Consider the following 26477-nt stretch of genomic DNA (forward strand, 5'->3'; position numbering starts at 1 on the left):
GTCGTCTGGCGCGTCAAGCGTAAAGTGCAGTCGGCAGCACAGGCACGTGCCTGTCTGCGCTCCACCAAAAGCTGCAGGTCGAACCCTTCTCTCCGCCTTTCATTTCCCTCGTGTCCCTCGCTTCCTTCGCTTCCGCTGTTCGCCTCGACACCAAAATCCACAATCCACACTCTGCACCCAAATTAAGCCGCCAAACCACACAAAGTGTCAAAACACCTCGAAACCTACCGAACCTCGTCCGCAGGCAGACCACTCTCATTCCCCGGCCTATCCTCTAGTCATCCAAGTCCACATTCTTATCTACAACTACCTTTTCCTTCTACCTTCCCATCATGACTACCTCGTGTACCTCGATTGAAGTCTTACCCTCTGTCGGGCCCTCCACGCAAAACCCCCGGGACGGCAACACCGCGATGCATCCTCTTACTCTTCAATCCTGTAACAATGGTTTCAGGGAGAGATAGCTGTCTCACCCCTCTGCAACACCGAATCCTCGATTTTCTACCGTCTCGCTGTTCCCCGACTTTGTCACCTCATTGAATTTGGGGGCATTCACATCGTCGTGCTGGTCTAAGTGAATTCGCTCACGCGAACCGTGTTGTTCCAGCAGATCAGCGGGCACACTATCACGCCAACCAGCAAAGATGTCGCTTTAGTCGCGTTACGGCCAGAACTCTACCAGTCTCTCGGGTCGAGGTCCTCTTGAAGAGAAGGTGTCCTTTTTGCCTGTCGGGAGGATATATCTGAGCTCCCCGTCCGGCCTCCTTTGCTATCGAGACAAACCTTTCACACAAGAGCCTTCTTCCAATCGTCAAACATCACGAATCTTTCAATCACCACACTTTTTATTGCATCGACACCTAATTTCAATTACCAATTCAAGACTCGATTCAGGAGCTGAACAAAAACTACATACGAATTCCTAATCAACCTTACAAAACAATACACATACACCACTGGAAACCTTCCTCCACGAATCCCCAGTCGGTCACAAGCTACGAGCTACTTTCACAAGCTACGAGCTACTTCATACTTCAATCGTTGCCTTGTTCAATTCGAAAATGGGTATTCGACGTCCCGAAATGCCTAATAAGTGGGCCGAATCTGACGAATTTGCTGCTACTCTTGCCGCTTTGCGGAGTACAAACAGCTCTGCAACCATTGATCTCGACAAATCTCAACCTCCCACTCCAGATGGCTCTGGACGACCAGTCAACTTCCAAGTCATTGCTCCTGGACTCTATCGATCCAGCTACCCGCTCTTCGCCCATTTCGAGACGCTTGCGGATCTCGAGCTCAAGACCATTGTAACACTGGTGCCGGAACCTTTACCATTCGAATACGAGAATTTTATTTCATCCAACGGCATCATCCACCACCACATTCCGATATTGGCCAACAAGAAGCCGGACGTGTACTCTTCAGACGAAACCGTCAACCAAGTGGTGAAGCTGATGCTAGACCCGGCCAACTACCCAATGCTCGTTCATTGCAACAAAGGCAAACACCGCAGCGGAACAATCTGTGCGGCATTCCGCAAAGTCACGGGCTGGACGCTTGAAGCTTGTATTGAGGAGTACGAGCGATATTCGACCCCGAAAGACCGGGAACTAGACAAAGTCTTCATTGAACGATACGATGCCTCGGTCCTCAAACCTTTGGCTTTTGAAAGAGGGTATATTGGTGGAGCATATGGCATGGGCATGACGAGCACGGCCTCGACCAAATCTTCGGTTTACACTGCCAATACCGTCGAAACCGCCTTGACCAGCGACGACAGCCAAGCTTCACTAAACGATTACCAGGAGCGCGTCAAGAAGGAGAATGATGCTCTACTGGAGTCTGCGAGATTGTGGTCCTACAAATGAGATGAGCCACAATCAGAAGAAACATCACACATATGGTCGCTACACGACCCAGACACACCAAGACCGTCATTAGTTTTGCAGCAATTCTATTACGCTCGTACTATGTACAGCATGTCTTTGTTCACAATCCAGACACGACTCGATGCCGGTCCCGAACGAGCGAGCGACTGATGGGTGTGATCATATTGGAGAGTCTATGATTGGAGAAATTCGAGGTGCTCAGTTTATTGCCCACTATCATCAGGGCAAGAATGGTTAAAGGGCCCACGACTACAACGATAATACCATGAGCAACCATTGCAGGGATTTTGGAAGGGTACTCGGGATTATCTCCTGTCACGATAGGAGGGGAGGAGAACTAGGGCCGACACTACACTGCCAATGGTCTTTTCTTTTCAAGGCCTCTGAGAGGTCCCTCGAGGTAGCGTTACCGCCAGGGGACGGACAGTCCAGTTCACTTTCTGGGTCTTCATCTTGTGATTTGGAATGGGAAATGGGGAATGACATTGGTTATGAAAATGCGCATGATACTCCAGTGGGAGGAAAGGATCCAACATCACACAAAACGACCATTATTGCGATGGGATGGAAGGAGTCATGCATTAATGACACATGGGGCGGAAGAGTGACCACTTGAGGCTCACGTTTTGATATTATTGCATTGCATACCTACATTGCAATGCCTTTCTTTCGTCTCCTCAGAGACAGGAAGACCTGGCTTTTATACTAGCAGGCATTGCATGGCATGACAGGGGGTATTGGATTGGCCTGTTCTGCTTTTTTGCATATGATCAGGATTCCCTTATGGATATTGAATAATGAATCTTACAAGACTCGACTCCATACCTACCTTATTTTAGGTCGTCTCGGATTGCTACGGCATGACTTTTCTAGATATCCAATAATGTAAATCGAGGGACGAAACCCAAATTCTCATCACGATGCTTTCTTGTCCAATGGCCTGTACTTGCATCGGTACAGGCATTTTCAACTGTATACCTAGGTTGCTATCCAGTCCCAGAAATCTGTCTTTTATATAGTGCTATGCTGCTAACTCGGTCTCGTCTTCTGTCTCTGTCCTGGTCCTATCTTATAATCTAGCCTTCCCAGCCACCAAACTCTCCCAATCCTCCCGTGTGAACGGGACATACCGATCCCCCTTCGGCGGCAACCAGTAGAAAACATCATCCTTCCCGTCCGGAACCTCCGTACCAACTCTCTTTGGATCGACGCCCTCATTCCTCAGCGGGACTTTATTCTGCTTATGATTATGAATATGGGTACTCGCCTTCACAATCCGCAGAAAAACCGGCACAGCGTATCTCGGCAGCCGGGCCCTCGTATACCTTAACAATTCATCATAATCGACCGGGGTCCCGGTATGATTCGGATCAAGATGGACGGCCGCACAACCAGCCCTTCCTTCATGATTCGGCACAAGCACACCATAGACATTGACCTCCGCAATACCGGGAAACTGGCCCATCGTCAGCGCCACCTCGGCAGTCGAGACGTTCTCGGATTTCCAGCGAAAGGTGTCACCCAGTCGATCGAGGAAATACCATCTTCCATCACGGTCGCGCCTTAGAGCATCACCAGACCGATAATAAATATCGCCTTTTTTGAACACGTTTGTGGAGAATTTCTTATCTGTCGCCGCTTGGGACCGCCAGTATCCCTGGAAGGCATCCTTGTTGGGCACAGCAACGAGCATTTCACCGCCGACTTCATATGGAACTCTTTGAGCGAATCCCGTTTTTGGGTCGCGCCAGATATCTCCTGTTTCATGGTCGATTTTGACGGGGATATACACGTTGTGCAGGAGGGCGCGAAAGAGGAGTCCGTGGTGCCCGACACAAGCTCTTAAAAATGGACCTCTGTCGTGGACAACGAGGGAAAACATGCCTTCGGTCGAGTTGAAGAATTCGCCAATCTCGGGGATGTTGAATCGCGTTTGAAACTTCTCCCATACGTCCGGGCGCAAGCCGTTGCCGTATGCGAGGCGGAGACGGTGTTTCCGTTCTAATGGGTGAGGCGGTGCGTTGAGCAAGTACCGCGCCGTCTCGCCGACATAGATGAAATAGGATGAGTTGGAGTCGTGAATGTCGTTCCAGAAGCGTGATACTGAGAACCGCGGTGCGATGGCTACAGAAACGCCTTGTAATAGGTTGCACGAGGTGGTAATGGCGCCGGTTCCGTGGTACAATGGCATGGCGTTGTACCATCTGTCGTCGCCGGGGACGGAGCCGAAAGATGGTGTGTCGTGCCCACAGATGGAATAGACTCTTTGGAGAGTGAACGCGCAGCCTTTGGGGAGACCTGTTGTTCCGCTATAGTACACGTACGTTAACATCTCGCCTGACCTCTGAAACAGCGTCACTGACCTGGTGTAAATCAAACAGTAGGGAAAACTGCCCTTTGTCCCATTCCTACATTCGTCGCCCGGTCTGATCGTCGGCATGGACGAGATTTTCTGTTTCAGGGCGTCATCAAGGACGGCAATCTTGGTGCCCCGGGCTTCGATATGTTCACGACTGGAGTTGATTCTCTGTTGACAACCCGGGTCCTCGTCCACGATTATCAATCTCGTCTCGCACACTTCCAAGCAGTGGATCAAGGCCTTGCCTTCAAGGTTGTAATTGAGGAAAGCTGGAGCCGCCCCGACGGCCAGACATGCCCACCAGACGAACATGAACCGCGGCGAGTTGATGAGGTACATCCCTACCAATTCCCCTGGCTTGATGCCCTCTTGCAGCATGTACTGGGCGTACCGGACGGATTCCTCGTACATTTCGCCGTAGGTGTACGTTCCTTCTCGTGACCAGATGGCCGGCTGGTTCCATCGAGCTTTGCACTGGGCTTCCAGCACATACCATAGACTGACTTTGTCCTCTTTTACCACTCGGCCGTATTCTCTCTTGCCTCTTTGCATTCGGGCCAGCGTCCCGAGGTCCTTGCGGATATGGTACTTTCCATCAAGGTAGGATGCGACGGCTAAGCTGCCGGCAGCCACGGCCGCAGTAGTCGCTAGATTGGGTCTATGTCAGCAGGAAGTCCGAGGAGGATTGAGGATTGCTGTTGCAGTGCCATACCAAGAGCCATTGTTGCCAGAAGTAGGGCTTAAGGCGTGGCTACCACAATGTTTCCTTCCAACACGGTTTCTCTGCGGAGAGCCTCTCTCTGCAATAAACTCTTCAAGAGAGAGAAACCGTTTGGCCACGCACAGAAAGACACAGGAACGGATATGGCTATGGCCAGTGGATGTATGTACATTGCAAGGCCGGTCGATCAACCGGCACTCGAGGTATCCATATCCCACCGACACTGGACTCTAGCCAAACAGAACCCAGAGAACATCGTTGAGTCTGGCAGATGCCGAGGCTCCTGCAAGAGTGTTGTAAGATCAGGCCAGGATGAGGGGAAAGCATACACAGGCCAGCTCATAGTAAGTAGTGTGAATGATGTGCCGGCTAGTGGGTATAAGCTGACGCCCTGAAGGACCTGATTTGCCTTGGATTGAAGCCATAGAAGCTTGAAGCTTGAAGGCTGGAAGCCCTCAATGGCAATCATCCCCCCGCGGGGGCCGCTATTTTACGAGTCCCCCAGAAAATCAGTGAAATTGGATCCCGGGGAACTTGGAACTTGAAACGTGCTTACCAGTACTTACCGCCCAGCATCACTGCAGCGCGACGAGGAATCCATCTTCGAAGTTGTACTTGCAATTGTCACCGTCTTCGTATCCCATTTTCTGTCGGTCGTCAGTCGCCGGCGATCTCGTTCCATGGTGTGGTCGGCTGCGACTCGCGAAGCCGCCTAGAAGCGAGTAGGGCGCCCTACTATGGGCTCAGCAGGCGACAGCGATTCGATCCTTGAATGCGACGTCTTGATTCTCGGAGCCGGTATATTCGGAACCAGCACCGCGTATCACCTCTCGCTTGACAGGAATCGTGACTATGCCTCAAAAATCACGGTGCTCGATCGCGCTCAGGCGCCCAGCCCGGACGCTGCATCATCGGACATCAACAAAATCGTACGGGCGGACTACAGCAAGACATTCTACATGAACTTGGCGTACGAAGCCATGGAATCCTGGATACACAATCCGCTGTTGAGTCCCTACTTCCACCAGACGGGGTGGGTGATGCTGGATGAACAAGAAAGCGACCTGGCCGACCGCATTCGTCGAAACTTCCGCGAGAGCGGGCGGCCAGACACATCGGCGGATATCACGCTTGAACAAGTCAAGGCTGATTCAAGTTGGGGCGGTGTGTTGTCTGGTATAGATACGGCTGGGTACGGCAAGGCCTATACTAATTCTAGTGCTGGGTGGGCTGACGCATCGGCGGCCGTGGAAGCAATGATGAAAGAAGCGATCACAGCCGGTGTGAAATACGAGGTAGGCGAGATCGTCGAGTTACTTTATGAACAGGATGATGGCACCGGCGGCGCCGGCCGCGGTGGTGGAGGTGGTAGGGTTACAGGCGTCCGCACTGCTGATGGCAGGACCTTCTGCGGCAAAAAGATCGTTCTGGCAACAGGTGCATGGACGCCTTGGCTGATGGCACCGCTGGAGAAGCAGCTGAAGATATCATACGAGGATAGCATTCAGAAACAAATCCAAGCGGCAGGGGTGTGTGTCGCCTCGTTCAGGCTGTCAGAGGATGAAGCATGGCATTACTCCCAGATGCCCGTTTTGGTCTACGGCGCAAAAGGAGAGGTTATCCCTCCTAACAAGGACCGGTTTCTGAAGTTCACAAATGCAAACACGTTTCTCAATTCCCAACCTCACCCACAAACCGGTGCACTGGTGTCTGTCCCGTTGCCCGAGCAAAAGACCGTGCCCGAGGCTCTGAAGCGGCAGTCGATCGACATCATCCGTCAGCGTATCCCACAAATACTGGCCGATGGCCGCATGCCTGATGATTGGCGTATTTGCTGGGACGCCATCTCACCGGACCAGAACCAGCTCATCGCGAGACACCCTGACCCGCGGTTGTCGAACCTGTACTTTGCTACAGCGGGCTCGTTCCACAGTTGGAAGTTTCTGCCGAACATAGGGAAGTATGTTGTCAATGTCCTTGCTGGCAAATCGAATGGCCCCGAAAAGGACGGAGCGTGGGCATGGAAGAAAGAATGGGCCGGAAGAGGCGCCCATGAGAAGGTCTTGCCCAAGGGAGAGTTGAGGGACTTTGGGTAAGTCAGCTAATGTCATGACACAGGGAATACTTGAACTAGGGATTCCTCAGGCAATTCTTTTCTAAATGCACAGGACGCTCAACATTGCTTTCATAGATGGTTTTGGGTCTATATAGGTATCTTCAGCTCTCCTAGATATGTACTTACATCCAAGCTAAACGGCTTCGCTTTTGTAAATCCCTTCAGGCGGCAGACAAAACAAGTTTTCTGTTGCCTACCACTCCATTTTCTCCTTCACATACAGGTCAACGTACTTGTCAATTTCCATGTTGTCAAGTTTGGACGCGTCAGTGCCCAGAGCGACCAGCTCGTTGATCTTGGCCTCAGGGAAGTGAGGGCCCAAATGTCTCTTGTATTTCTTGAGGATCTCCGGCTTGGCCTCGTCACGTCGGAGGCGATGGCCGAGCGGCGCCTCAACAACCACTTCCGGCAGGACAGTTCCGTCATTGAGGGTTACGGTCAAAGCATTGGAGATGGTTCTCAGGTTGGGGTCATGGTAGTCCTTGGTGAACTGAGGATCCTCGACACACTTGATTCTCTTGCGCAGATCCTCCACCAAGGGAGAAGTGGCGGCCTCACTGCCATCGAGGTAGTCGGTGGCCTCAAGGCGGTTGAAGGTCAACATGACAGCCACCATGTACTGGACGCAGTGGTCGCGATCAGCAAAGTTGTCCATGGGCTTGAACTGCTTGTCGATGATACGGATGCATGCTTCGTGGGTGCGGTTGGTGACCTCCTTGATATCCTTGGCCGATTTACCCATGTCTGCGAGGATCTTGTAGATCTTCTGGGCCGCTTCGACCGCAGTCTGAGAGTGGAACTCAGCCGGGTATGAAACCTTGAACAAGACGTTCTCCATGACGTAGGAGCCATAAGGACGCTGGAACTTGAATTTCTCGCCCTTGAAGAGGACATCGTAGAAGCCCCAGACCGGAGCAGAAAGCACGGTCGGGATACCAGACTGGCCCTGTTTCACTTTGAAGGCAAGGTTCACAGCTCTCTGGCAGGCGTCACCGGCAGCCCACGATTTGCGGGACATTGTGTTGGGGGAATGCCGGTAGGTTCGCAGAGCCTGACCGTCCACAAACGCCTGGGAGATGGCGGCAGCGGTTTGGTGCTCATCGAGACCAAGGAGTTTGCTCACAACGGCGGCGGATGCAACCTTGACGAGCAGAACGTGGTCAAGGCCGACCTTGTTGAACGAGTTCTCCAGAGCCAGACAACCCTGAATCTCGTGGGCCTTGATCATGGCCTCCAATACGTCCCGCACGGTGGGGATCTTGCCGTTACCGACGTTGCCGCCGGCCTTGTTGGTTCTTGCAATCCAGTCCGCCACGGCCAGGATTGCGCCCAGGTTGTCCGAGGGGTGTCCCCATTCTGCGGCCAACCAGCAGTCGTTGTAGTCCAGCCATCGGATCATGGCCCCAATATTGAAAGCTCCATTCACTGGATCGAGCTGGTACGGCGTTCCGGGAACTCGGCTGCCGTTGGGCACCGTCATACCCTCCACGGTAGGGCCAAGGAGAGCGGTGCATTGCGGGAATCGAAGAGCTTCGAGTCCGCAGCCGATAGTGTCGAGCAGGATGTAGCGAGAGGTGTCCAAAGCCAGGTCAGAGTTAATCTTGTAGTTGTGGACATAGTTGGCAATGTCGAGAATCTCGGGATCGTAGGCCGCGGTCGGTGCCTTGGAGGGCATCGAGTATTTGGTGGACGAGGTCGAGAAGTTGGACGCCATGGCGGGCGCACCTCGGGAAAGCTTCGAGGGGACAGGAGCGAAGCTGGAGGGCTGGCGGATCGCGGAGGACGAGGATCGTACAGCCGAAGCACCAGCAGCCAACCTTCGCACGGGCAGTCGCTTGAATGCAGAAGATGCGAGCATGGTTCGGAGGGGGAAGAGGTGTGACGGCCGTAGGACCTGGAGATTTCTTTCTGGATGGAGGGGTGGGGACGGAGAGTAGAGGGCAGAGCACAGCACCACCCGATCAGACTCTAGTCGGCGACACAACCAGAAGGACCAGATAAGGAGAGGAGATTCGAGCAGGAATGGCAGTGAAGAGAGAGAAGGAAGAAAGAAAAGGTGTGGAAGAGTCGGAGTGCAATATAGTGAATCCTCTTTTCGCAGCTGGTGTCTGTCGGTGTCTGGTCGGGTTCAAGTTGTGGCCTGCGCAGGCTGAGGACGATTAACAAGAGTAACTACTGTGAATGCTGCTGTTACTGCTGCTGCAAGGGTTCTCCGGGTGCCCCAGGCGCAGTCGCTACTGCTACGACGACTACCGTACCTAGGTATTCACTACTCTGTCTACATCCCAACTCGACCTCGTTTCATCCAACATCCTCTTCCTCCTACGACTTCTCTTCCCTTCGACACGCACCTACAATCCTAAAGCTTCCCGTCAGACCTATAGAAACTCTCCTCTCTCGCTCGGCTCTCCACCTCCTATTCCTATGTTAGCTAGCAGCTCGACAACCTTCCAAACCTCCCGCGGGCCTTGGCTGACCTCTGCTGTCGTTTCCGCCGATTGAGCTCCGACTGCCTCGGTCACGAGCGGCTACCCGCGCTCCGAGCGTTGGATCTTTTACGGGGACCTGGACAACTTGAAGCGTCGAGCTTTTTACCCCCCGGGGCCACGCTCACCATCTCCTAAAACTCCCTAGTCGCGGGCACCGACTTGTCGGTCGCGGACTGATTGGTCCCTGCGAGTCCAACATCAACCCACTCGTTCGGTTCCGAAGCCTTGAAGGCCTCAAACCATGTCGTCCTCGCATTCGCGTTACCAGCCTTTGCAAGAAGCCGCATCTGATCTAGACGACGGAGATCTTTCGGATGCAAATCCCAAGGCTGTCCCTCCCCTTTCACCCGTCCGTTTAGACCAAGACCGTCTGTTGGGAAATGGCGACGTTGCTCCAGGAAAAGCCTTCAGGTACCTCGACTCGGTCGGCCGCCGCATCTGTGTTGGCCGCCGCCTCACCAAGACCTACATCGCTTTTTCTGTCCTGATTCTAGCAATCTTTGCTTCTGCAATAGGCGGTGGTGGATATTGGATATACACCACTGCTCAACACAATGGTCAGTCGCCGCCATGGTATCCCACGCCACAGGGAGGCACTTTGCCATCCTGGCAGCAGAGCTACAGCAAGGCTCAGAAGCTGGTGGAGAAGATGACGCTCGTGGAAAAGGTCAACATCACCACTGGCACGGGATGGGCCATGGACTTATGCGTGGGGAACACGGCCCCTGCAGTGCACGTGGGCTTTCCAGGGCTTTGTCTCCAGGACGGCCCTTTGGGAATTCGTTTTGCTGATCATATCACGTCCTTCGCTGCAGGCATTACGGTAGGTGCAACATGGAACCGGGAGCTTATGCGCAGACGAGGTGTTGCACATGCACGCCAGGCTAAGCTGAAGGGGGTCAACGTGCTTCTGGGGCCGGCCATGGGACCACTCGGACGCAATCCCGCTGGTGGGAGAGTCTGGGAGGGTTTCGGGAGTGACCCGGTTCTTCAAGGAGTAGCTGCTTACGAGACCATACAAGGTATCCAATCCCAGGGCGTCATGGCCACTGCAAAACATTGGGTCGGTAATGAACAGGAACATTTCAGAAGGCCCTTGGAGTGGGGTCTACCGGAGTCGCTGTCCTCCAACATTGATGACAGAACTCTACATGAGATATACGCCTGGCCTTTTGCGGAAAGCGTTAGAGCTGGTGTAGCCAGCGTCATGTGCTCCTACCAGATGGTGAACAATTCGTATGCCTGTGGCAATAGCAAACTGATGAATGGCATCCTCAAGGATGAACTTGGTTTCCAAGGCTTTGTTCAATCTGACTGGTTGGCACAACGCAGTGGTGTTGCCAGTGCCCTTGCAGGTCTCGACATGTCCATGCCTGGAGATGGCTTGTTCTGGATGGACGGCAAATCACTGTTTGGGGAGCAACTTACTGTTGCGGTCCTCAACGGGTCAATCCCTATGAGCCGGCTAAATGACATGGTCACACGTGTTGTTGCCGCCTGGTATCAGTTGGGTCAGGATGCCTGGACGTCGGACGGTCCGAACTTTTCTTCCTGGAGTAATGAAGAATACGGCTATCTGCATCATGGCAGCACGAGCAAACAGGATAAAGTTGTGGTCAATCAGTTCGTCGAGGCAGAGGACGATGACAGCCGCACCGTTGCTCGCCAGGTTGCGAGTGAAGGCATTGTCCTCTTGAAGAACTCTGGTTCCATTTTACCCCTGAGTCCCTCGCTCCCCGAGTTGGAAAGTGGCCTGCGGAAGCGGGTCGCTGTGGTCGGTGAAGACGCAGGCCCTGGCAAAGGTCCGAACTATTGTGAGGACCGCGGGTGCAACCAGGGCACTCTTGCAGTAGGTTGGGGCTCAGGTTCAACCGAGTTTACTTATCTGGTAGATCCACTTTCAGCATTGAACTCGAGTTTTGACCCGTCGACGGTCGAGATCTCGAGTTTTCTGAGCAACAGTGTCTCTTCCTCCCTCAAGAACAAGCTTAGGGAGCAAGACCTGTGCTTGGTCTTCGGCAATGCCGACTCTGGTGAAGGTTACCACATCTGGCAGGGTCAGCGGGCTGACCGCAATAATCTTGAGATCCAAAAAGGAGGAACTCGGCTCATTCGCACTGTTGCTGAGGAATGCGGTGGACCCGTTGTGGTGGTCATTCATTCAGTCGGCCCAGTCATTATTGAGGAATTTGCTGACATGGAATCCGTCAAAGCCATCATCTTCGCGAATCTCCCGGGTCAAGAGAGCGGAAACGCGCTTGCAGATGTCCTATTCGGTAGGACAGACGCCTCTGGAAGATTGCCATACACTCTAGGGAGAAGTCTCAAGGACTATGGCCCTGGGGCTCCAGTTCTGTACTATCCGAACGCCATCATACCACAAGTTGACTTCAACGAAGGTCTGTATATTGACTACCGACATTTTGACAAGCATGGCATCGAACCGCGATATCCTTTTGGCCACGGCTTATCGTTTACCACGTTCGAGTTCTCAGATTTGACTGTTACCGGCTTAAAACCGAAGTCCCCATTGCCTCCAGCTAGACCTCAGTTGTTGACACCGCCGAGCTTTGATGAGACTATACCTCCTGTTGAGGATGCCCTTCTTCCAGCAGGCTTCTCGAAGCTTCGCAAATATGTCTACCCTTACATATCCACTGCGAATCAGGTCAAGGAAGGGAAATATCCATATCCGGACGGCTATAACGTTCACCAGGAGCCGAGCGGCGCTGGCGGTGGTGAAGGCGGCCATCCGGCCTTGTTTGAAGAACAGGTTAATGTCCAAGTGCGCGTCGCCAATACCGGCAACCGTAAAGGAAAAATGGTTGTTCAACTGTATGTGTCATTACCGCCGTCACTACGCGAGCCGGCAACCGGCGAAATTATCGATACACCTGTGAGAGTTCTGCGCAACTTTACCAAGATTGAGCTTGATGCCGGCGCTGACCAACTGGTCAATCTCACTCTGACCAGGAAAGACCTGAGCTACTGGTCCGTTGTGCAGCAGAACTGGGTTATGCCGGAAGGATTGTTCACACTCGAAGTCGGCCGTAGCTCGAGAGATTTGCCTCTCCACGCCACGTATTGATCCTGAGTCAGAGTCTGGTGGATAGGTCGGTTAGGTCACAACGATGATCGTTTCCTCATGAATCCAGGCAACTACCCGACTTTCAACCTCGGTCAGATGAGTCTCACATCAGACAGGATGCACTGTGTCCGTGGTGGTCGACTGAAACACGCATTGGACGCAGGCGGAGTGCCTCGGGTGGATGCTCGAACCCCAGTCGAACGGACATCAAGAGGGTCTCAGCCTCGACGGTTCCCCGCATCTCCACCGGTCTGACATCGCCTGTCCTTGTTGTAAGCGGTCCGAGCCAACGCCCCCGCTTCAACATGGTGTATTCAGGGTAGTGCTGATGCTGTTCTTGTCCGCCGTCAGTTCTCGTTGTCAAATCATTTCGGTTGTTCCGTGTTGTGGCGTTTATCAAGACCTGGGACTGTAGGGTCTTATGGGGTTACCGAACGGTTATGGAGCATTGCACAAGCGATTGACTACGACCGCTAGGCATCAGTACCCTTCTTCGGCGTTACTGTGGTGCTTCTTTTTTTGTGCAGAGGTGCCTGGCGGTTTGGAGGCTGAGTCGACCTAGTCGTGATAGCCGAAGGGATGTCAAGCGAGTTGTTGTATAAATATAAAGCCCAAGGTTTCCTACTTTATTTCACGGTTTCAAGTTCAGTTCTGCACTGATTTTGAGCACACTGCTTTCACGTCCTCCCCTCATTGACAGATCCTATACGTGATTCACCATGGCACCAGACATCAACCAGCTAAACTGGTCCACTGACGGCTATGCTAACAATGGGGTTCCTCGTAGTGACTATGAGATCCCGGGTGAGTTTCGATCATCTTCTTGTTATCTTTCCTATCTGTACAGCATGAACGCGCTCCAGCAAACCTAGGTGTCTCTCGCCGGTACAGGTCCACCGGCCAGGCAGCTGCTGTCTAGGAACCCCCGTCCCTGACGTGCGGTCGTACAAAGAGAGTTACACACACTCCGTCTGTTGTCTGGATCCTATGGCCAGGAACCCATTATCTTCACCGACTCGTTGGCACGATGTAATGTACCACAGTACCACTTTGAGGAAGTATAATGAGCCGAGCCTACCCAGCCTTTGACAGGGAGGCAACTATACTGTTGCTGCTGGATTGATAGTGCCTAAACACTTCCCAGCCAGACTTTCAGATGTCGAGTTTCACGGGAGGGAATCCGTTTCACTTTGAGTCGTTTGGTATAGGAGAATTGATTTGCTAACATCAGGTTTGGCAGACATTGTCCTCCATGGGCCGTACACACGAAAGATCCGTGTGCTCTCGATCGGTGCGGGAGTCAGCGGGATCATGAATGCGTATCATATCCAAAAGTATCTGGAGAACGTGGAGCATGTCGTTTATGAAAAGAACGAGGATATTGGTGGGACGTGGTTGGAGAATAGGTATCCGGGTAAGTGACGGTACAACAGGCAGGCGTTTGCAATGCGGCCCTTGGGTCTTCTCCATCACTTGTTTGGGTCTTGTCTTGTTTGGTGGCAGCCATGCAATATGGGTCTCCCTCTGCTCTTTACCACTCGTCTGGGTCTTCAATTGTGTGACTGACTGACTGACTGACTGACTGACTCATTGGCATGATTAGGCTGTGCATGCGACATTCCCAGTCACGCATACACGTATCCATTTGCCTTGAATGTAAGTTTGACCGGACTCCCGACTTCCTCGAGGGGAGAAGTAGAGTTGGGAACTTGGGATTGGGTTTGTGGATCAAGGGTTTAATACTTACTTTGGTGTTCGTTCAGCCCGACTGGCCACGCTTCTTCTCCTACTCCCCCGACATCTGGAAATACCTCGACAAAGTATGTGAAGTATTCGATCTGCGGAAATACATGGTCTTCAATACCGAAGTGATCGGCTGTTACTGGCAAGAAGAAACCGGCGAGTGGCTGGTCAAACTGAAAGAAACAAACCCCAAGGATGGGAGCACTGTGCGATTGTTCGAGGATCGGTGTCATGTTCTGCTGCATGGCACTGGGATTCTGAATAATTTCAAGTGGCCGGATATCGAGGGTATGGATAAATTCAAGGGCAGGATCATTCATACTGCGAGGTGGCCGAAGGAGTATCAGGCTGAGGAGTGGAAGAAGGATAGGGTTGCTGTGATTGGATCTGGGGGTGAGTGACAAATATACCAAGGTTGAAGAGGGAGAGGGAGAGGGAGAGGTGTGGTCACTGACTGTGTTCGGTTCGCAGGCTTCTAGTATTCAGACGGTGCCGACGATGCAGCCTCATGCGAAGCATATTGATGTTTTTGTCAGGACAGGTACGTACAGACCTCCGGCACTGGCCTGCCTATTGTTTCCGATGTTGTTCGATCATTGATCATTGACACTGACACTGTTCTTCTAGGAGTCTGGTTCGTCCAGATCGCCAACAACTTTGGCGCCAACCACGAATACACCGACGAGCAAAAACAAGAGTTCCGCGACCCCTACAAGATCGTCGAACACGCCAAATCGATCGAAGACCAAGTCAACGGCCTCTGGGGATCGTTTTACAAAAACTCCAAAGCCCAAGCTGAAGGCCAGGCCGCTCTCAAGAAACGCATGTCTGAAATGATCAAAGATGAAAGGTTGTTGAAAGGGTTCACTCCGACATGGGGTATTGGCTGTCGTCGGATCACTCCTGGAGATCCGTATATTGAGTAAGTAAAAAGTTTACTTTTTGCGTCTATAGTCTTTACCTGTTTCACACGGTGACAACAACTAATTCTTGTGTCATTAGGGCAATTCAAAAACCAAATGTCTCCGTGCACTTCACCCCCGTCACGCGCATCGACAAAACAGGCGTGATCGGCGCCGACGGAGTTCATCGAGAAGTCGACACCATCATCTGCGCCACGGGCTTCGACGTCTCTTACAAACCGCGATTCCCCATCGTGGGCCAAAACGGAATCGATCTGGCGGACAAATGGAAAGTCTGTCCCGAAGGATATTTAGGGCTTGCAATTCCAGGCTTCCCCAACTTTTTGACCTTCATCGGTCCCAACTGGCCTGTTGAGAACGGCAGTGTCATGGGACCGTTGTATTATGTATCGCAATATGCGATGCAGATGATCAAAAAGATTCAAACGGAATATATTCGGAGCATTGCCCCCAAGCAAGATGTCACTGATGCTTTTAATGAACATTGTCAGGAATGGGTCCGACATACCGTTTGGGTGGACGAGTGTCGATCTTGGTATAAGAATAATGAAACGGGGAGGGTGAATGCCGTTTGGCCGGGGTCTTCGCTGCATTATATCGAGGCGATCAGACAGCCTAGGTATGAGGATTTTGAGATCTCTTATCTAGGACCGGCGAAGAAGAATATGTGGGCTTATTTGGGCATGGGGACTGTGCCGGCCCTGGTGGAGAAGAAGGATGTTTCGCCGTATTTGAATGTGGAGATGTTGGATCCGGAATGGATGAAGGCGGTGGATATTGATGCGAAGAAGGTACATGAGGCGAAGGTCAAGGAGTTGAAGGAGAAGGAGGAGGAGGTCAAGGACAAGAGTAGAGAGAATGTGGAGGCTGTTGCTGTGGCTTGAGTGTAGGATCTGGATACTGGATTTGCGGTATGTGGATACTGCATCTACCGGTGGTATACTGTGTATGGGTGGTGGTGGTGGTTAACGGATACCCATCTACCTTGGGTAGCCTGGTTTGTAGTGTTTTAGATACGGGTTAACTTTCGTTGTTTTTCTCCACTCCTTCCAAACTCTTTTTCCAATGTCTACAAGGAAACAATAACAGAAAAAGTCTGGTTGCTCATCTTTGTTGGAGTAAGTTGGTGCAGGCAGGCAAGCGGTATCGTTGTGTTCCTAGACTGTCCTCGGTCACTCTTATACACCTGGTAGTACTGGCACTGGTCTACTGATTCGCCTATCACTGGGAAGAGACCCGGGGGAGATAAAGAGGAGAGAAGGTGAGTCTCAGAGTCGAGGCTGGGCTCACTGTGGGCTGCGGTATATACATACATATACACATACAGACATCTGTACAGCTGTACATATCAGAACCTAGGTCCTTCGCTCCGCCTCGGCGCGTAGGATGACTAGGTATATACAAGTAGGTAGGGTAGGATAGACATTGTGCAAAGGTATTGTCCGTGCGGAAGGAAAGGTTGAGACATCAAGACAGATAACATCCACCACTCACTCCTACAGAGATGAGGCGGTGTTAGAATCGTTCCCCTTTTCTGCTTTTGCCTCGCTCTGCCCCGTTCCGTCGTGCCTCCCCCTCCCCTCTCCCACTTTCTCTTATTAGAGAAGATAATATGATAAGCGCGCCTCGGTCGGCCGATACAACCATTACCGTCCGGCGAATATTTTCAGTTTGTTTCTGTGGTTTCTCGATGTGATGGTACAGAGTTGAGATGTTGTTGGGGTCGAAAGCTTCAAGAAGCAAAACGTGGTCATAGGCCCCGGTATTTCTTGTTTATCTTTTTTTCTTCTTGATTCCCTCGTCTCCCAGGACTGATGCGCCAACCCAACATGACAAAAAGCAACGACCGCCGCGCTATGCAACCAAAGAGTTGAGTTGAAACAGAGAGACGGTGCTCCATGCAATCAGATTTGCAGGATATGGCTATGCCAAAACCTTCGGTGGGAAATGCAGGCCTGGATTATGATCGATGAGCATGCGCATCAACCGGGGTCCAGACTGGTTAACAACAGTGCTAGGCTATTGGTCGATTCGTTTGAATGCCGGTGCCGGGTTCTCCGGAATGCCTCCAGAAGGACCATCATTTTCTGTCGGCGGTGGCGGGCTAGAACACAAAGGTCAGCAGTATTCCTTCTTTACAACCGGTGTTACAGTATTGTTGGTACTTACGGTGCACTCTTGCCACCCTCGGTGTTGTCAAAGTACTTGTGGAAATCTCCCTGGTCCTCAAACGGCCTTGGCCCCAAGATTCTGACCAGGTCATCTCTGACCAGCATTTCCTTCTTCAACAACTCCTCGGCAATGGCTTGTAACTGATCCTTTTTCTCCAACAACAAATCCTTGCACTGCTTGTAGGCCTCGTCGACAATCCGGCGGACTTCCTCGTCAATGTGTCGAGCCGTTTCCTCAGAAAACGGCTTGTGCAACCGTTGTTCATCGTCCTTGTAATGCAAATAACCGATCTTCGGCGACATGCCCCATTCCGTCACCATGGCAGTAGCCATGCGGGTCACCTTGTTGAAATCGTCCGAGGCGCCACTGGTCACCGTGTCAAACCAGATCTCTTCGCTGACACGGCCACCCAAGGTCATGGCCATCCGATCCATAAGTTGCTTGACACTCATCAAGTACACGTCATTACCCCCTGCAGGCAAGTACTGTGCATACCCCAAGGCACCTTGTCCTCTTGGGATGATGGACACTTTCAGCAGTGGGTCGGCATACTTGAAGAACCAACCACAGATGGCATGGCCGGCTTCGTGGTATGCCACCGTCTTCTTTTCCTCAGGTGACAGAACCAGCGACTTCTTCTCCAGACCGCCAATGACACGTTCAATAGCCTGTTCGAAATGTGTCATTTCCACCGATGTGGCATTGGCACGGGCGGCGATCAAGGCGGCTTCATTGACACAGTTGGCAATGTCGGCGCCGGAGAAGCCAGGGGTCAATGCGGCAAGACGGCCGGTCAGATATTCCATGTCGACCTTGGTGACAATCTTGCGTAAGTGAACCTGAAAGATCTGCTTGCGGCCATCCATGGTTGGTCGGTCAATAGCAATGTGTCTATCGAACCGGCCCGGTCGCATCAACGCTTTGTCAAGGACATCAGGTCTGTTTGTGCCTGCAAGAACAACCACTTGTTCCGAAGTGTTGAAGCCATCCATCTCGGTAAGAATCTGATTGAGGGTCGATTCTCTTTCGTCATTGCCTCCACCAAAATTCTGCTTCGCTCGCGATTTGCCAATGGCGTCGATCTCGTCGATGAAGATAATGCATGGAGCGTTCTTCCGAGCAGTGGCGAACAAGTCTCGAACACGGGATGGACCCACGCCGACGAACATCTCGACGAACTCGGAACCTGACACCGAGTAAAAGGGAACTCCGGATTCGCCAGCGGTTGCTTTGGCCAGCAACGTCTTACCGGTACCGGGGGGACCAGATAGGATAGCACCTCGAGGGATCTTTGCGCCCAGACGTTGATACTTGGACGGATCTTTCAAGAAGGACACAAACTCCATAATCTCAACCTTTGCCTCGTCCATGCCCGCAACGTCGGAGAACTTGATCTTGACGTCGGTTTCGTGGTTGAACCTCTTGGCTCGAGATTTGCCAATCCCGAAGATGCCACTGTTGCCGCCTGCTCCTGATGCTGCCCGGCGCGAGAACCAGAACAAGGCACCAATAAACAAAAGTGTAGGGCCGAAATTGAACAGAGCGGCACTCAAGGGCAACTCATCCGAGTAAGCAACCGGTATCCTTTCATTGCTTGGGATGCCAAGTTCTTGATGCGCCTCGTCTAGCCGTCTTTCAAATGCCTCCACCGAACCTATCGTGAAGTAGTAGTAGAAGTTTGGACGAGCAGCGGGCGAATCAGGGTACATGCGAGCAACGGCGTCTCTGTTCAGCTCAACTCTGACCCGGTTCCGGTTGATGACGGTGAGCTTGTCCACAAGACCTTTGTCGAAGAATGTGGTCCTAAACTCTTGCCAGGTAATGTCTCTTGATGTTTCTCCAGGATACAAAGTGCGGTAGATGTAGTATGTGAGAATCGCTGCCATGATCGTCGAGCCGGCGTCCAGTCGGAGCTCAAAAGCAGTGGGTTTACCCTTGGGGCCATCTCCTTGTTGTTTGTTTTGTTGCTGTTGCTGCTGCTTCTGCTGTCGATCGTTGTCTTTCTCATTGTTCTTGTTCGACTGCTCGAAAAGCGGAGTCTCTCCCTTCCCAGACTCATGGGATTTGGTAGACTGGGCTGCATGACCATACTTCTCCCGCACCTCTTCGGGACTCATGCGGGAGAGTTTGGTGAACACTCCCACAAGGCGCACGGTCGTGGCCAGATCAATCGGCTTGTCTGGATTTCTCCGCCGCTCTTCCAGAACTTCTCTCAGCTCTTTTGGAATCCCGCCTTTCTTCATCAGCTCGACGGCTTCGTCGACGGCGGAAGCCTGCGATGGGGGCAGCCCGGTCTTGATCATCTTGGCCACCTCGTCAATCTGCCGGACCTCTTCCTCCGTGAGCGGGCTGAACTCGAGTTTACTCGAGTCTTCTGTCTTGGGCCCCTCATTTTGACTCTTCCCTGATTCCTCACTTGAAGGCTTTGAGGATTTGTCACCTTCCTTCTTCTGCTTCTCGGGATCTTCCCGCGGTGGTTTCGGCTCGCCCGGGTTCACGGTAGCGTAAGATCTCGACAACAGAGGACGTAATCTCGTGGTGGATGGGAGTCTGGAGAACTGGGTCGGGCGGCGTTGCGCGCGGGAGGCACATTCGAAAGCAGCTTTTGAAGAGCGTATCAGCCCTGGCCGCAAATATCGAGCCGCCATGGCTGGAGAGCTCAAGCTGTTGAGAATATGCGCCTCGAGGGTAGATTGGAGTCGTCGCAACGAGAGGCGAGAGCTGACCTTAACGAAGGACGGTCAGCATGCGACGGAGGCGTGTGGCCAAATATGTGTGTGGATATTGACACGAAGCCGCCTTTTGCCTGAGTTGACTGGCAATGCGGACGAAACGCTCCAATTCGGCGATGTCATGACTCTCACTATTACCGTATTATTATTACTGTGGCACTGGCACATTTTCATACTGCAGTGCGTCTCGGGGTTGGCGTACGTCGCTGTAAACGTACGGTCGATCAGCAACACCAGAACCGTGGAGATTCAGGCCATTAATAAAAGGAACTCGCACTGTTCAAGTTTGTTTGTCTCATCGTGGCAACGATGAAGCCATGAAACTACCGTACATCTTTGGTCCCTAGCTTTCTTTGGACCTGTTTGCCGTGTAGACACCGTGGACATTGTTCCTTATCCCAGAGACCACCTCCACGTCTCGGCGGCGTCCTTCAGACATGATGATATCCATCCATGTTTTGTCTCTTCTCCATTCACAATCGTCGTCGTCCGTACATATCAGACCGATGCTTCCAATCCTCTTCTGACTTTGACTTGAAGCCTTCCTTTCCTGTTGGGCGGAATCTCGGGTCTCTCGCGATGCGGCTCGGAGCGTTGTAGAACCCACCCGTGTCCTCCTCAAAGAAGCTGGTGCTTCCTGATTCGCCACTGAGCAGATGACCTCTCTCGATGGCATACTCCGGGGCGGGCTTGTATTTCGGTGGGAAAGCGTCATTGTCTGCACTGGTGGCATCTGATGCGGTGTGGCTTGCCAGATTGTTCCATATCTGTCCGACTTTGAGAATTGATGCTTTTTCCACGTCCAATTTCGAAGGGCCAGCACCCATAACCTCATCACCCCCCGGTGACTTGGCAAGTCGGTCGGCGACGTGATCTTCGGCGATCTGTTCCCACATCTTCATCCCACCATGGTCACTGGCCTTGTCCACCTCAGGCTCTCGGAGCAGCTTAGCGCGCCTATCCTGTCCTTGCGCGACCAGCGCTTTAGGGGCATCTGCTTGCATAGTCGTACTGCAAAGTCTCATGGCCTTGTTCATCTTCAAGCGTTCGCTCCGCGTCACTGGCCTCAGCTCAAGCCAATCATCCGTGCCAACCGCAAACTCTTTTCGAAGTGTCTCGCTATCCATGGGGGACGGGTCGCTTGCTTCACCTTCGCGCAAGACTGCTAAGGTAGGTATTCCATCTGCTTTGAACTCAAATCCCGGGGGAGGCCTCAGCAAAGCTCGAGATATCTGCCCGTCATCGTTTTTCTTGGCTTCAGCCTTGACTTGATGTTCGAGAGCCGTGGCGATGGCGTCCGTTGGTGCAGGCCCACCTCCTGCGGTAGCTTTGACACGATGCAACTCGGGATTGTGCAAAACCGTTTTGCCTGTCTTTGCCAGTGCCTGCTGGGCCGCCACAAAATTCTGCATCTTGCTGTTGCGATCATAAGGCTCATCGTCAGGTGTTGCCACCGTCAGACGTAGCAACCGTAGAGTGGCCACTTCTGCCGTGGTCTCTTCAGCGGCTGCCGGTGGCGGGAAGGAGTCGTCGGTGTTTGCAGCAGAAGAACCAACAGCAAGAGCGGCATTATGCATGGGAGAAGCGATGCGTGGCTCTCGAGCGGGTGGAGCAGACAAGATTTCGTCAGAGTTGAAGTTCTGAAAGATCTGACGCTGACTGGGCATCTGTTCGAACCCACTGAACGGCTGGTTGGCGTTCCATCCCGGAGTTGCGGCCGCATATGGATCAGTGACCATTGAAGATCTTCCTTGCATGCTTGGTGTTGCCGGGTACAGATGAGGAGTCGCTCCAGTCACCATGTGCGGGTGTATGTACTTTTGAGACAGCATGGCGAATTTGTGCTCTTGCTTTGAGGGACTTATGTCGGAGGGGCCCATGGTGTTACCAAGCAATGGTCTCGGTGGGATATAAGCTGGGTATGCTGCTGAAAGAGAATGGTAAGTACAACTTCATGAAATCAAAGAATGGGAACCCACAAGTACCATGCGGTGCACCCGGAGAACTGTTTACACTGAGCGGAACGGTTTCTTGAGACTGTGTGAAGGTGGAATGAGGCTGAATGTGGTACGGTGTGGCATTGGCAAGTCCTTGTGTTGCTTCCGCCGCTGAGGCAATCATCGCTTTGGGCGCGGTTTGTGCTGGAACTGCTGGAGCGGCCCGAACAGGCTGAGGGTTTCGAGGGCCTAGAGGAGTCTCGACCTCTTGAGAAGCAGGGCCACGATCGACGGCATGAGCTTGGTGAGTTGGTGTTGCAGCCATGCTTTCATCCTTCTCTTCGTCAAGACCCTGTTTGTTGCCTTCAGGTGTATCTTCCAGGACCAGAGGCACGTAGGCTTTGGCACCCTTGTTGCGGTTTGGCTGAGTGTTCTTGGTGAATGCGCTCAGAGAGATGGGCACTGGTTTTGGCGGCAGCTTCTGTTCCTCAGCTTCACGCGAGGCTTGTCTTGCAGAGGCCGCTTTGGCAGCATTGTACTCCGCCGCACGTGCGCGTGCACCCAGCATCTTCACTGTGCTTGACGGATGTGAACCTGAAGCGGGTTAGAATATTGAGATGAACGGAAAAGTTGTCTGTTGCTTCACTCAACCGAGCTAGTTGTCCGCTCGAATTCCACTGCCTCAGCTTGTAGTTGCGCCCTGATGGTATGCGTGCCTGCGGAACTATGCCAAATGTTGCAGAATCAGAGCTGTCTCTGACCCGTGCGGAATATCTGTGAGTTTAGCTATCGAAACAAGGCGCAAAACTTTAAGTAAGTGAGGCAAAGATGCCGAACGAATCTGGGAAAGTAATGGCCGTGAGTGCGAAGGCGGTGTTGGGTTCAGCGGATAAGCAATATGTTGAACACAGGAACAGGCGCAAGGAACCATTTCATGCAAGACGCAGGCAGGACAAAACTTACAATGGCCTGCAATGCGCCGGGAATCTCAACTCAACATAACAATCTGCGGTTGTTCGCATCCAGAAAAACAAATGCAAGCAAGAACAGCAGCAGGCGCCATGGAGCAGTCACACTCAACTCCCACTGCTGCCACGGCACGCATACAACGAATGCAAATTCATTCATTCAAAGGACCATTCCCACTGCATTGTATGCAACTCAAATCGATGAATTCCTTTGCTCTATGCCCGTTCTGATCAATCAACAAGGTTTGAATATACCAAAACACTGCTTTCTCAACACCCTACCATCGCCCTTGATCTTTGTTCTGATACAAGCACTCCTCACTTTCTTCCAGGTTGAGGTTGTGCAGTACCTATGAACTGGGAAAACAACCTACCCGATAATCAAGGACAACTTGAGGAGCGCTAAAGGTACTCAAAACAACAATGAAAGGCAGTTCTAAGGCAGTTTGTTGGGACTTCTGGGCGTTCATGACCGCCGCAAGTGAAGAAGCCATCCGCTATCAAGCATCCCCTGAGAGCTGCTAGTCTTTGTCCGGTGCAGCCATGCAGCGATCCTTTACTTACAAGCCACACCTTGTAACGTTTTGTGCATATCGCAGTTTCCTCCCCCTAGCATTAGCAGCTGTCTGAACAAACCCAGAGCAGCCCCAACCAAGCACATAAACCATCATGCTTATCACGGCCACGGCCTTGAGGTGAATCTCAATCCTCTTACCGTGGAACCCGAGTAGGCCAGCTTATGTCGACACTGGGGGAACTCATCATGCCCCATTGCGGAGGAAATCCCAGCAGCTGAAATTTCCGGCGGGCCACAAAGCCACTTACTCAACGCGTTCTGGCGATCTTCTTGTTTGTGATGACATATATGGACTGCCCTTTTTGAACTGGAATATGCTTGTACTTTAGGAGGCGTGGTGGTTGAAATAAAGTGCGACTATTCGAGGCGTTTCCACAAATTGGGCCGAAGCTTCACGTGTCAGGCTGAAGAACAGCCTTGCTACGTCATTGGCTGACATAATTGGGCCGCCTTTTGTAGACATCGCTCCTCTCCAGCCTCGATGTTCTAAACATCTGCTGCTGTAATTCCCACTCCATCTATCCCCAGAATTTAACACAGCACTAAACGCAGATTACTACATCTGTCCGCAACCCTTGCTATACGATTTCTCCTCCCGCGGCAAACCGCGCGCCATGAAAGTCGGCGACCCAACCTACCGTGGCGAGCCAGTCCCTTTACCCGTGGAAATAGTGTGGCAGATTGCATCGCACATCAGACACAGCTCCTACTCCCCTTTCGAGTTAGATTTTGCTTCCGGCCATGGATCCAGAGGTTCACGACATGCCGATTTTGGAAGCCTGCTTCTCGCCCAGAAGACGTTATGGGCGTGCTGCCTGGTCTGTCGCCCATGGTACACTGCATCAATAGAGCATTTGTATAACCGACCGCTCCTCAACAACCGCAACTTTGACCTGTTTGTACGAACCATCGCACCCTCTTCATCCACAACATATGCGCCGTCTTCGCCGAAGTCGACAGCCTCATGCTCGTCCTCATCAAGCCACCAAAATCCCAGGCCAAGGCGGCGCGTGGGATTGGAGAAGCTAATCAAACACCTCGACATGAGCGGACTGTCATATGAGAGTTCAAAGAGTCTGACTGCGCGCCTGATCCGGCGGACCAAGGACTCACTGGAGGGCTTTGCGGCGCCAGCCATCACATTCTCGTACGTTTCCCTCTCCACTCTTGCCCCTTTCCCCTGTCATTTGCTTGTCTCGAGGTCAAAAGGCGAGGCGACTTTAAGCGGTCGGATTGTTGCTTGTTGAGACGCCGCGGCATCAACTGTATTTGAACCAGCTGTGGCTGCTTAAACAGGCTTCCTCCAGTCTCAGTGACATGATGCCTGTGCCTGTGCCTGTGCCCTTTTTGGACTTTTTCCCTTTCAGTCTTATTTTGAGTCGACTACCCTCCTACCTCAACCATACCTACAGGCCAAAGCCCGAGCCACCCAAGATCAGTTAGATCAGTTTGACTAACTGCCAAATCCAACAGAATTCCCTCATTGGCCCCCTTGTCCAAATGCATACACCTGAAATACCTCGACCTCTCTACCGACTTCTACGACATTGGACTGCCACAACTTCTCGAAGCCATCCACCACCTGGACGGCATCACGACCTTGAAACTCCCACGCAACGCACTAGTCAAGGAACGGAAACGAGACCCTAACACGAATCTCCTGACATCTCAGTACGTCCCGAAACCACCACCTTGGTCCAAGTGGCCCAAGAACCTGACCCATCTACAACTATCGCACTCGCTTTACGAGCACGAAGAGTCTTGGACAACACTACTTTACGACAGTCTACCGTCAACCCTGAAATCACTCAGGATATCCGAGTGTGTGCACTATTCATCGCTACAATGTCTATGGCAATGTCCAAGTCATGGTCCTTGGTCTGAAGACACCACCAATACCTCCCCATCCCACGCTTCTACCACCTCCCAACCATCATCAATTCCAACTCCACTTCCAATTCCAGCAGCCTACACCATCGAATACCTCGACATCGGCCCCGCCCTTCACGAAGACGGACTCCCATTGGGCGCAATCATGCACGTCTTCCGCCACATCAAAACTTTGGTTCTTCCAGCCCACGTCGGTGCGTTTCGGGCTCCATTGTACGAAGACCAAGGTGGGGACTGGATGTTCTGCATTCGTCCCTGGTCCCTTCAAGACCACCCTCTTGAACGGCTGGTTCTTAGGGACTACGATCACCCCGCGACGCCGAATCTCGACGAAGCTTCGTGGAACTTGACGATTTTGGCTGACCGGTTTCCGAAACTAAGACGCATCGAGTTGCCCAAGAGGTTTTATGAGTTGACTACGAGAGAGGATACTGATGCCTGGGGCACACTGAATGATATGCTTGACAGGAGGAGGACCGAGTACGAGGACCAAAAAATAAAGGATGAGATTGGGATCTTTCGGAGAGATTGAGTCGAGACGCAGTCGGAGTCGAGGCTAAGTCAATCGGATGGACTGATCTGGCTGATCTGGCTGATCTGAACCTCGGGCAGGCCGCAGTCTCAGAATTACAACAGTACATCCTTGACTAGACGTGAAGAGGAAGATAAAAGGACGAGATTGGAATCTTTCGTCAAGACTGGGTTGGGTGGAGAGGGCGTCGGAGTCGAGATTGTGTCAATTGAACCGACTGTCCTGACTGATCTCGGGCAGGCCGCAGTCTCAGAACTACTAGTACATCCTTGACTTGACCGGACATGAAAGAAGAGCGAGAAAAAAGGAACCGATCTTGACCTTGGGGCCTGGGCAGGCCG

At 52.3% G+C, this 26477-nt stretch overlaps 10 protein-coding genes across 11 annotated transcripts; 6 read left to right on the forward strand and 4 right to left on the reverse strand.

The window, feature by feature from the left end:
* The first annotated feature begins 109 nt into the window (after positions 1-109).
* Positions 110-2713, forward strand: HMPREF1120_05404 (uncharacterized protein). Its single transcript, XM_009159577.1, has one exon. The coding sequence runs from the start codon at positions 1062-1064 to the stop codon at positions 1866-1868; it is 807 nt and encodes a 268-aa protein (XP_009157825.1). The 5' UTR covers positions 110-1061; the 3' UTR covers positions 1869-2713.
* Positions 2714-2798: 85 nt separating this feature from the next.
* HMPREF1120_05405 (fatty-acyl-CoA synthase) lies at positions 2799-5784 on the reverse strand. Its single transcript, XM_009159578.1, has 3 exons — positions 4961-5784; positions 4253-4895; positions 2799-4198 (listed from the first exon to the last, which is right to left on the reverse strand). The coding sequence occupies exons 1-3, from the start codon at positions 4968-4970 to the stop codon at positions 2959-2961; spliced, it is 1893 nt and encodes a 630-aa protein (XP_009157826.1). The 5' UTR covers positions 4971-5784; the 3' UTR covers positions 2799-2958.
* On the forward strand, positions 5336-7331 carry HMPREF1120_05406 (uncharacterized protein). Its single transcript, XM_009159579.1, has one exon. It carries the CDS (start codon positions 5707-5709, stop codon positions 7063-7065), a length of 1359 nt encoding a protein of 452 aa, XP_009157827.1. The 5' UTR covers positions 5336-5706; the 3' UTR covers positions 7066-7331.
* On the reverse strand, positions 6428-9624 carry HMPREF1120_05407 (2-methylcitrate dehydratase). The gene is made up of 2 exons (XM_009159580.1): positions 9563-9624; positions 6428-9501 (listed from the first exon to the last, which is right to left on the reverse strand). The coding sequence occupies exon 2, from the start codon at positions 8941-8943 to the stop codon at positions 7279-7281; it is 1665 nt and encodes a 554-aa protein (XP_009157828.1). The 5' UTR covers positions 8944-9501; positions 9563-9624; the 3' UTR covers positions 6428-7278.
* Positions 9280-13310, forward strand: HMPREF1120_05408 (beta-glucosidase). Its single transcript, XM_009159581.1, has one exon. It carries the CDS (start codon positions 9816-9818, stop codon positions 12660-12662), a length of 2847 nt encoding a protein of 948 aa, XP_009157829.1. The 5' UTR covers positions 9280-9815; the 3' UTR covers positions 12663-13310.
* A 663-nt stretch (positions 13311-13973) lies between these two features.
* On the forward strand, positions 13974-16212 carry HMPREF1120_05409 (cyclohexanone monooxygenase; the record flags this gene model as incomplete). Its single annotated transcript, XM_009159582.1, has 6 exons — positions 13974-14076; positions 14266-14318; positions 14426-14802; positions 14885-14946; positions 15033-15327; positions 15408-16212. The coding sequence occupies 6 exons, from the start codon at positions 13974-13976 to the stop codon at positions 16210-16212; spliced, it is 1695 nt and encodes a 564-aa protein (XP_009157830.1).
* A 366-nt stretch (positions 16213-16578) lies between these two features.
* HMPREF1120_05410 (AFG3 family protein) lies at positions 16579-20355 on the reverse strand. The gene is made up of 2 exons (XM_009159583.1): positions 17498-20355; positions 16579-17432 (listed from the first exon to the last, which is right to left on the reverse strand). The coding sequence occupies exons 1-2, from the start codon at positions 20146-20148 to the stop codon at positions 17348-17350; spliced, it is 2736 nt and encodes a 911-aa protein (XP_009157831.1). The 5' UTR covers positions 20149-20355; the 3' UTR covers positions 16579-17347.
* Positions 20356-20481: 126 nt separating this feature from the next.
* On the reverse strand, positions 20482-24034 carry HMPREF1120_05411. Of its 2 annotated transcripts, none has more exons than XM_009159585.1 (2): positions 22218-24034; positions 20482-22159 (listed from the first exon to the last, which is right to left on the reverse strand). In XM_009159585.1, the coding sequence occupies exons 1-2, from the start codon at positions 22735-22737 to the stop codon at positions 20706-20708; spliced, it is 1974 nt and encodes a 657-aa protein (XP_009157833.1). In that variant the 5' UTR covers positions 22738-24034; the 3' UTR covers positions 20482-20705. The 2 variants fall into 2 exon arrangements, with proteins under 2 accessions (XP_009157833.1, XP_009157832.1); XM_009159584.1 differs by having other exon boundaries at positions 22212-24034.
* Positions 20541-23884, forward strand: HMPREF1120_05412 (uncharacterized protein). The gene has a single exon (XM_009159586.1). The coding sequence runs from the start codon at positions 23068-23070 to the stop codon at positions 23491-23493; it is 426 nt and encodes a 141-aa protein (XP_009157834.1). The 5' UTR covers positions 20541-23067; the 3' UTR covers positions 23494-23884.
* Positions 24035-24208: 174 nt separating the features above from the next.
* On the forward strand, positions 24209-26406 carry HMPREF1120_05413 (uncharacterized protein). Its single transcript, XM_009159587.1, has 2 exons — positions 24209-24861; positions 25188-26406. The coding sequence occupies exons 1-2, from the start codon at positions 24329-24331 to the stop codon at positions 26134-26136; spliced, it is 1482 nt and encodes a 493-aa protein (XP_009157835.1). The 5' UTR covers positions 24209-24328; the 3' UTR covers positions 26137-26406.
* Positions 26407-26477: the final 71 nt, after the last annotated feature.

Source organism: Exophiala dermatitidis, assembly GCF_000230625.1.
Source record: "Exophiala dermatitidis NIH/UT8656 unplaced genomic scaffold supercont1.4, whole genome shotgun sequence".
Classification (NCBI taxonomy): Eukaryota; Fungi; Ascomycota; class Eurotiomycetes; order Chaetothyriales; family Herpotrichiellaceae; genus Exophiala; species Exophiala dermatitidis.

Excerpts from the sequence above, each read along its gene's own strand:
- HMPREF1120_05406 (XM_009159579.1), top strand. The coding sequence starts at position 5,707 with ATGGGCTCAGCAGGCGACAGCGATTCGATCCTTGAATGCGACGTCTTG.
- HMPREF1120_05411 (XM_009159584.1), bottom strand. The coding sequence starts at position 22,737 with ATGCTGGGTGCACGCGCACGTGCGGCGGAGTACAATGCTGCCAAAGCG. Across the intron at positions 22,160-22,211 it reads GGGTGCACCGCATGGTACTT|CAGCATACCCAGCTTATATC; the intron begins GTGGGTTCCCAT and ends ATTCTCTTTCAG.
- HMPREF1120_05410 (XM_009159583.1), bottom strand. The coding sequence starts at position 20,148 with ATGGCGGCTCGATATTTGCGGCCAGGGCTGATACGCTCTTCAAAAGCT. Across the intron at positions 17,433-17,497 it reads GAGGGTGGCAAGAGTGCACC|CCCGCCACCGCCGACAGAAA; the intron begins GTAAGTACCAAC and ends TTTGTGTTCTAG.
- HMPREF1120_05405 (XM_009159578.1), bottom strand. Across the intron at positions 4,199-4,252 it reads TACTGTTTGATTTACACCAG|CGGAACAACAGGTCTCCCCA; the intron begins GTCAGTGACGCT and ends CGTGTACTATAG.
- HMPREF1120_05408 (XM_009159581.1), top strand. The coding sequence starts at position 9,816 with ATGTCGTCCTCGCATTCGCGTTACCAGCCTTTGCAAGAAGCCGCATCT.
- HMPREF1120_05407 (XM_009159580.1), bottom strand. The coding sequence starts at position 8,943 with ATGCTCGCATCTTCTGCATTCAAGCGACTGCCCGTGCGAAGGTTGGCT.
- HMPREF1120_05413 (XM_009159587.1), top strand. The coding sequence starts at position 24,329 with ATGAAAGTCGGCGACCCAACCTACCGTGGCGAGCCAGTCCCTTTACCC. Across the intron at positions 24,862-25,187 it reads GCGCCAGCCATCACATTCTC|AATTCCCTCATTGGCCCCCT; the intron begins GTACGTTTCCCT and ends CAAATCCAACAG.
- HMPREF1120_05404 (XM_009159577.1), top strand. The coding sequence starts at position 1,062 with ATGGGTATTCGACGTCCCGAAATGCCTAATAAGTGGGCCGAATCTGAC.
- HMPREF1120_05412 (XM_009159586.1), top strand. The coding sequence starts at position 23,068 with ATGTTGAACACAGGAACAGGCGCAAGGAACCATTTCATGCAAGACGCA.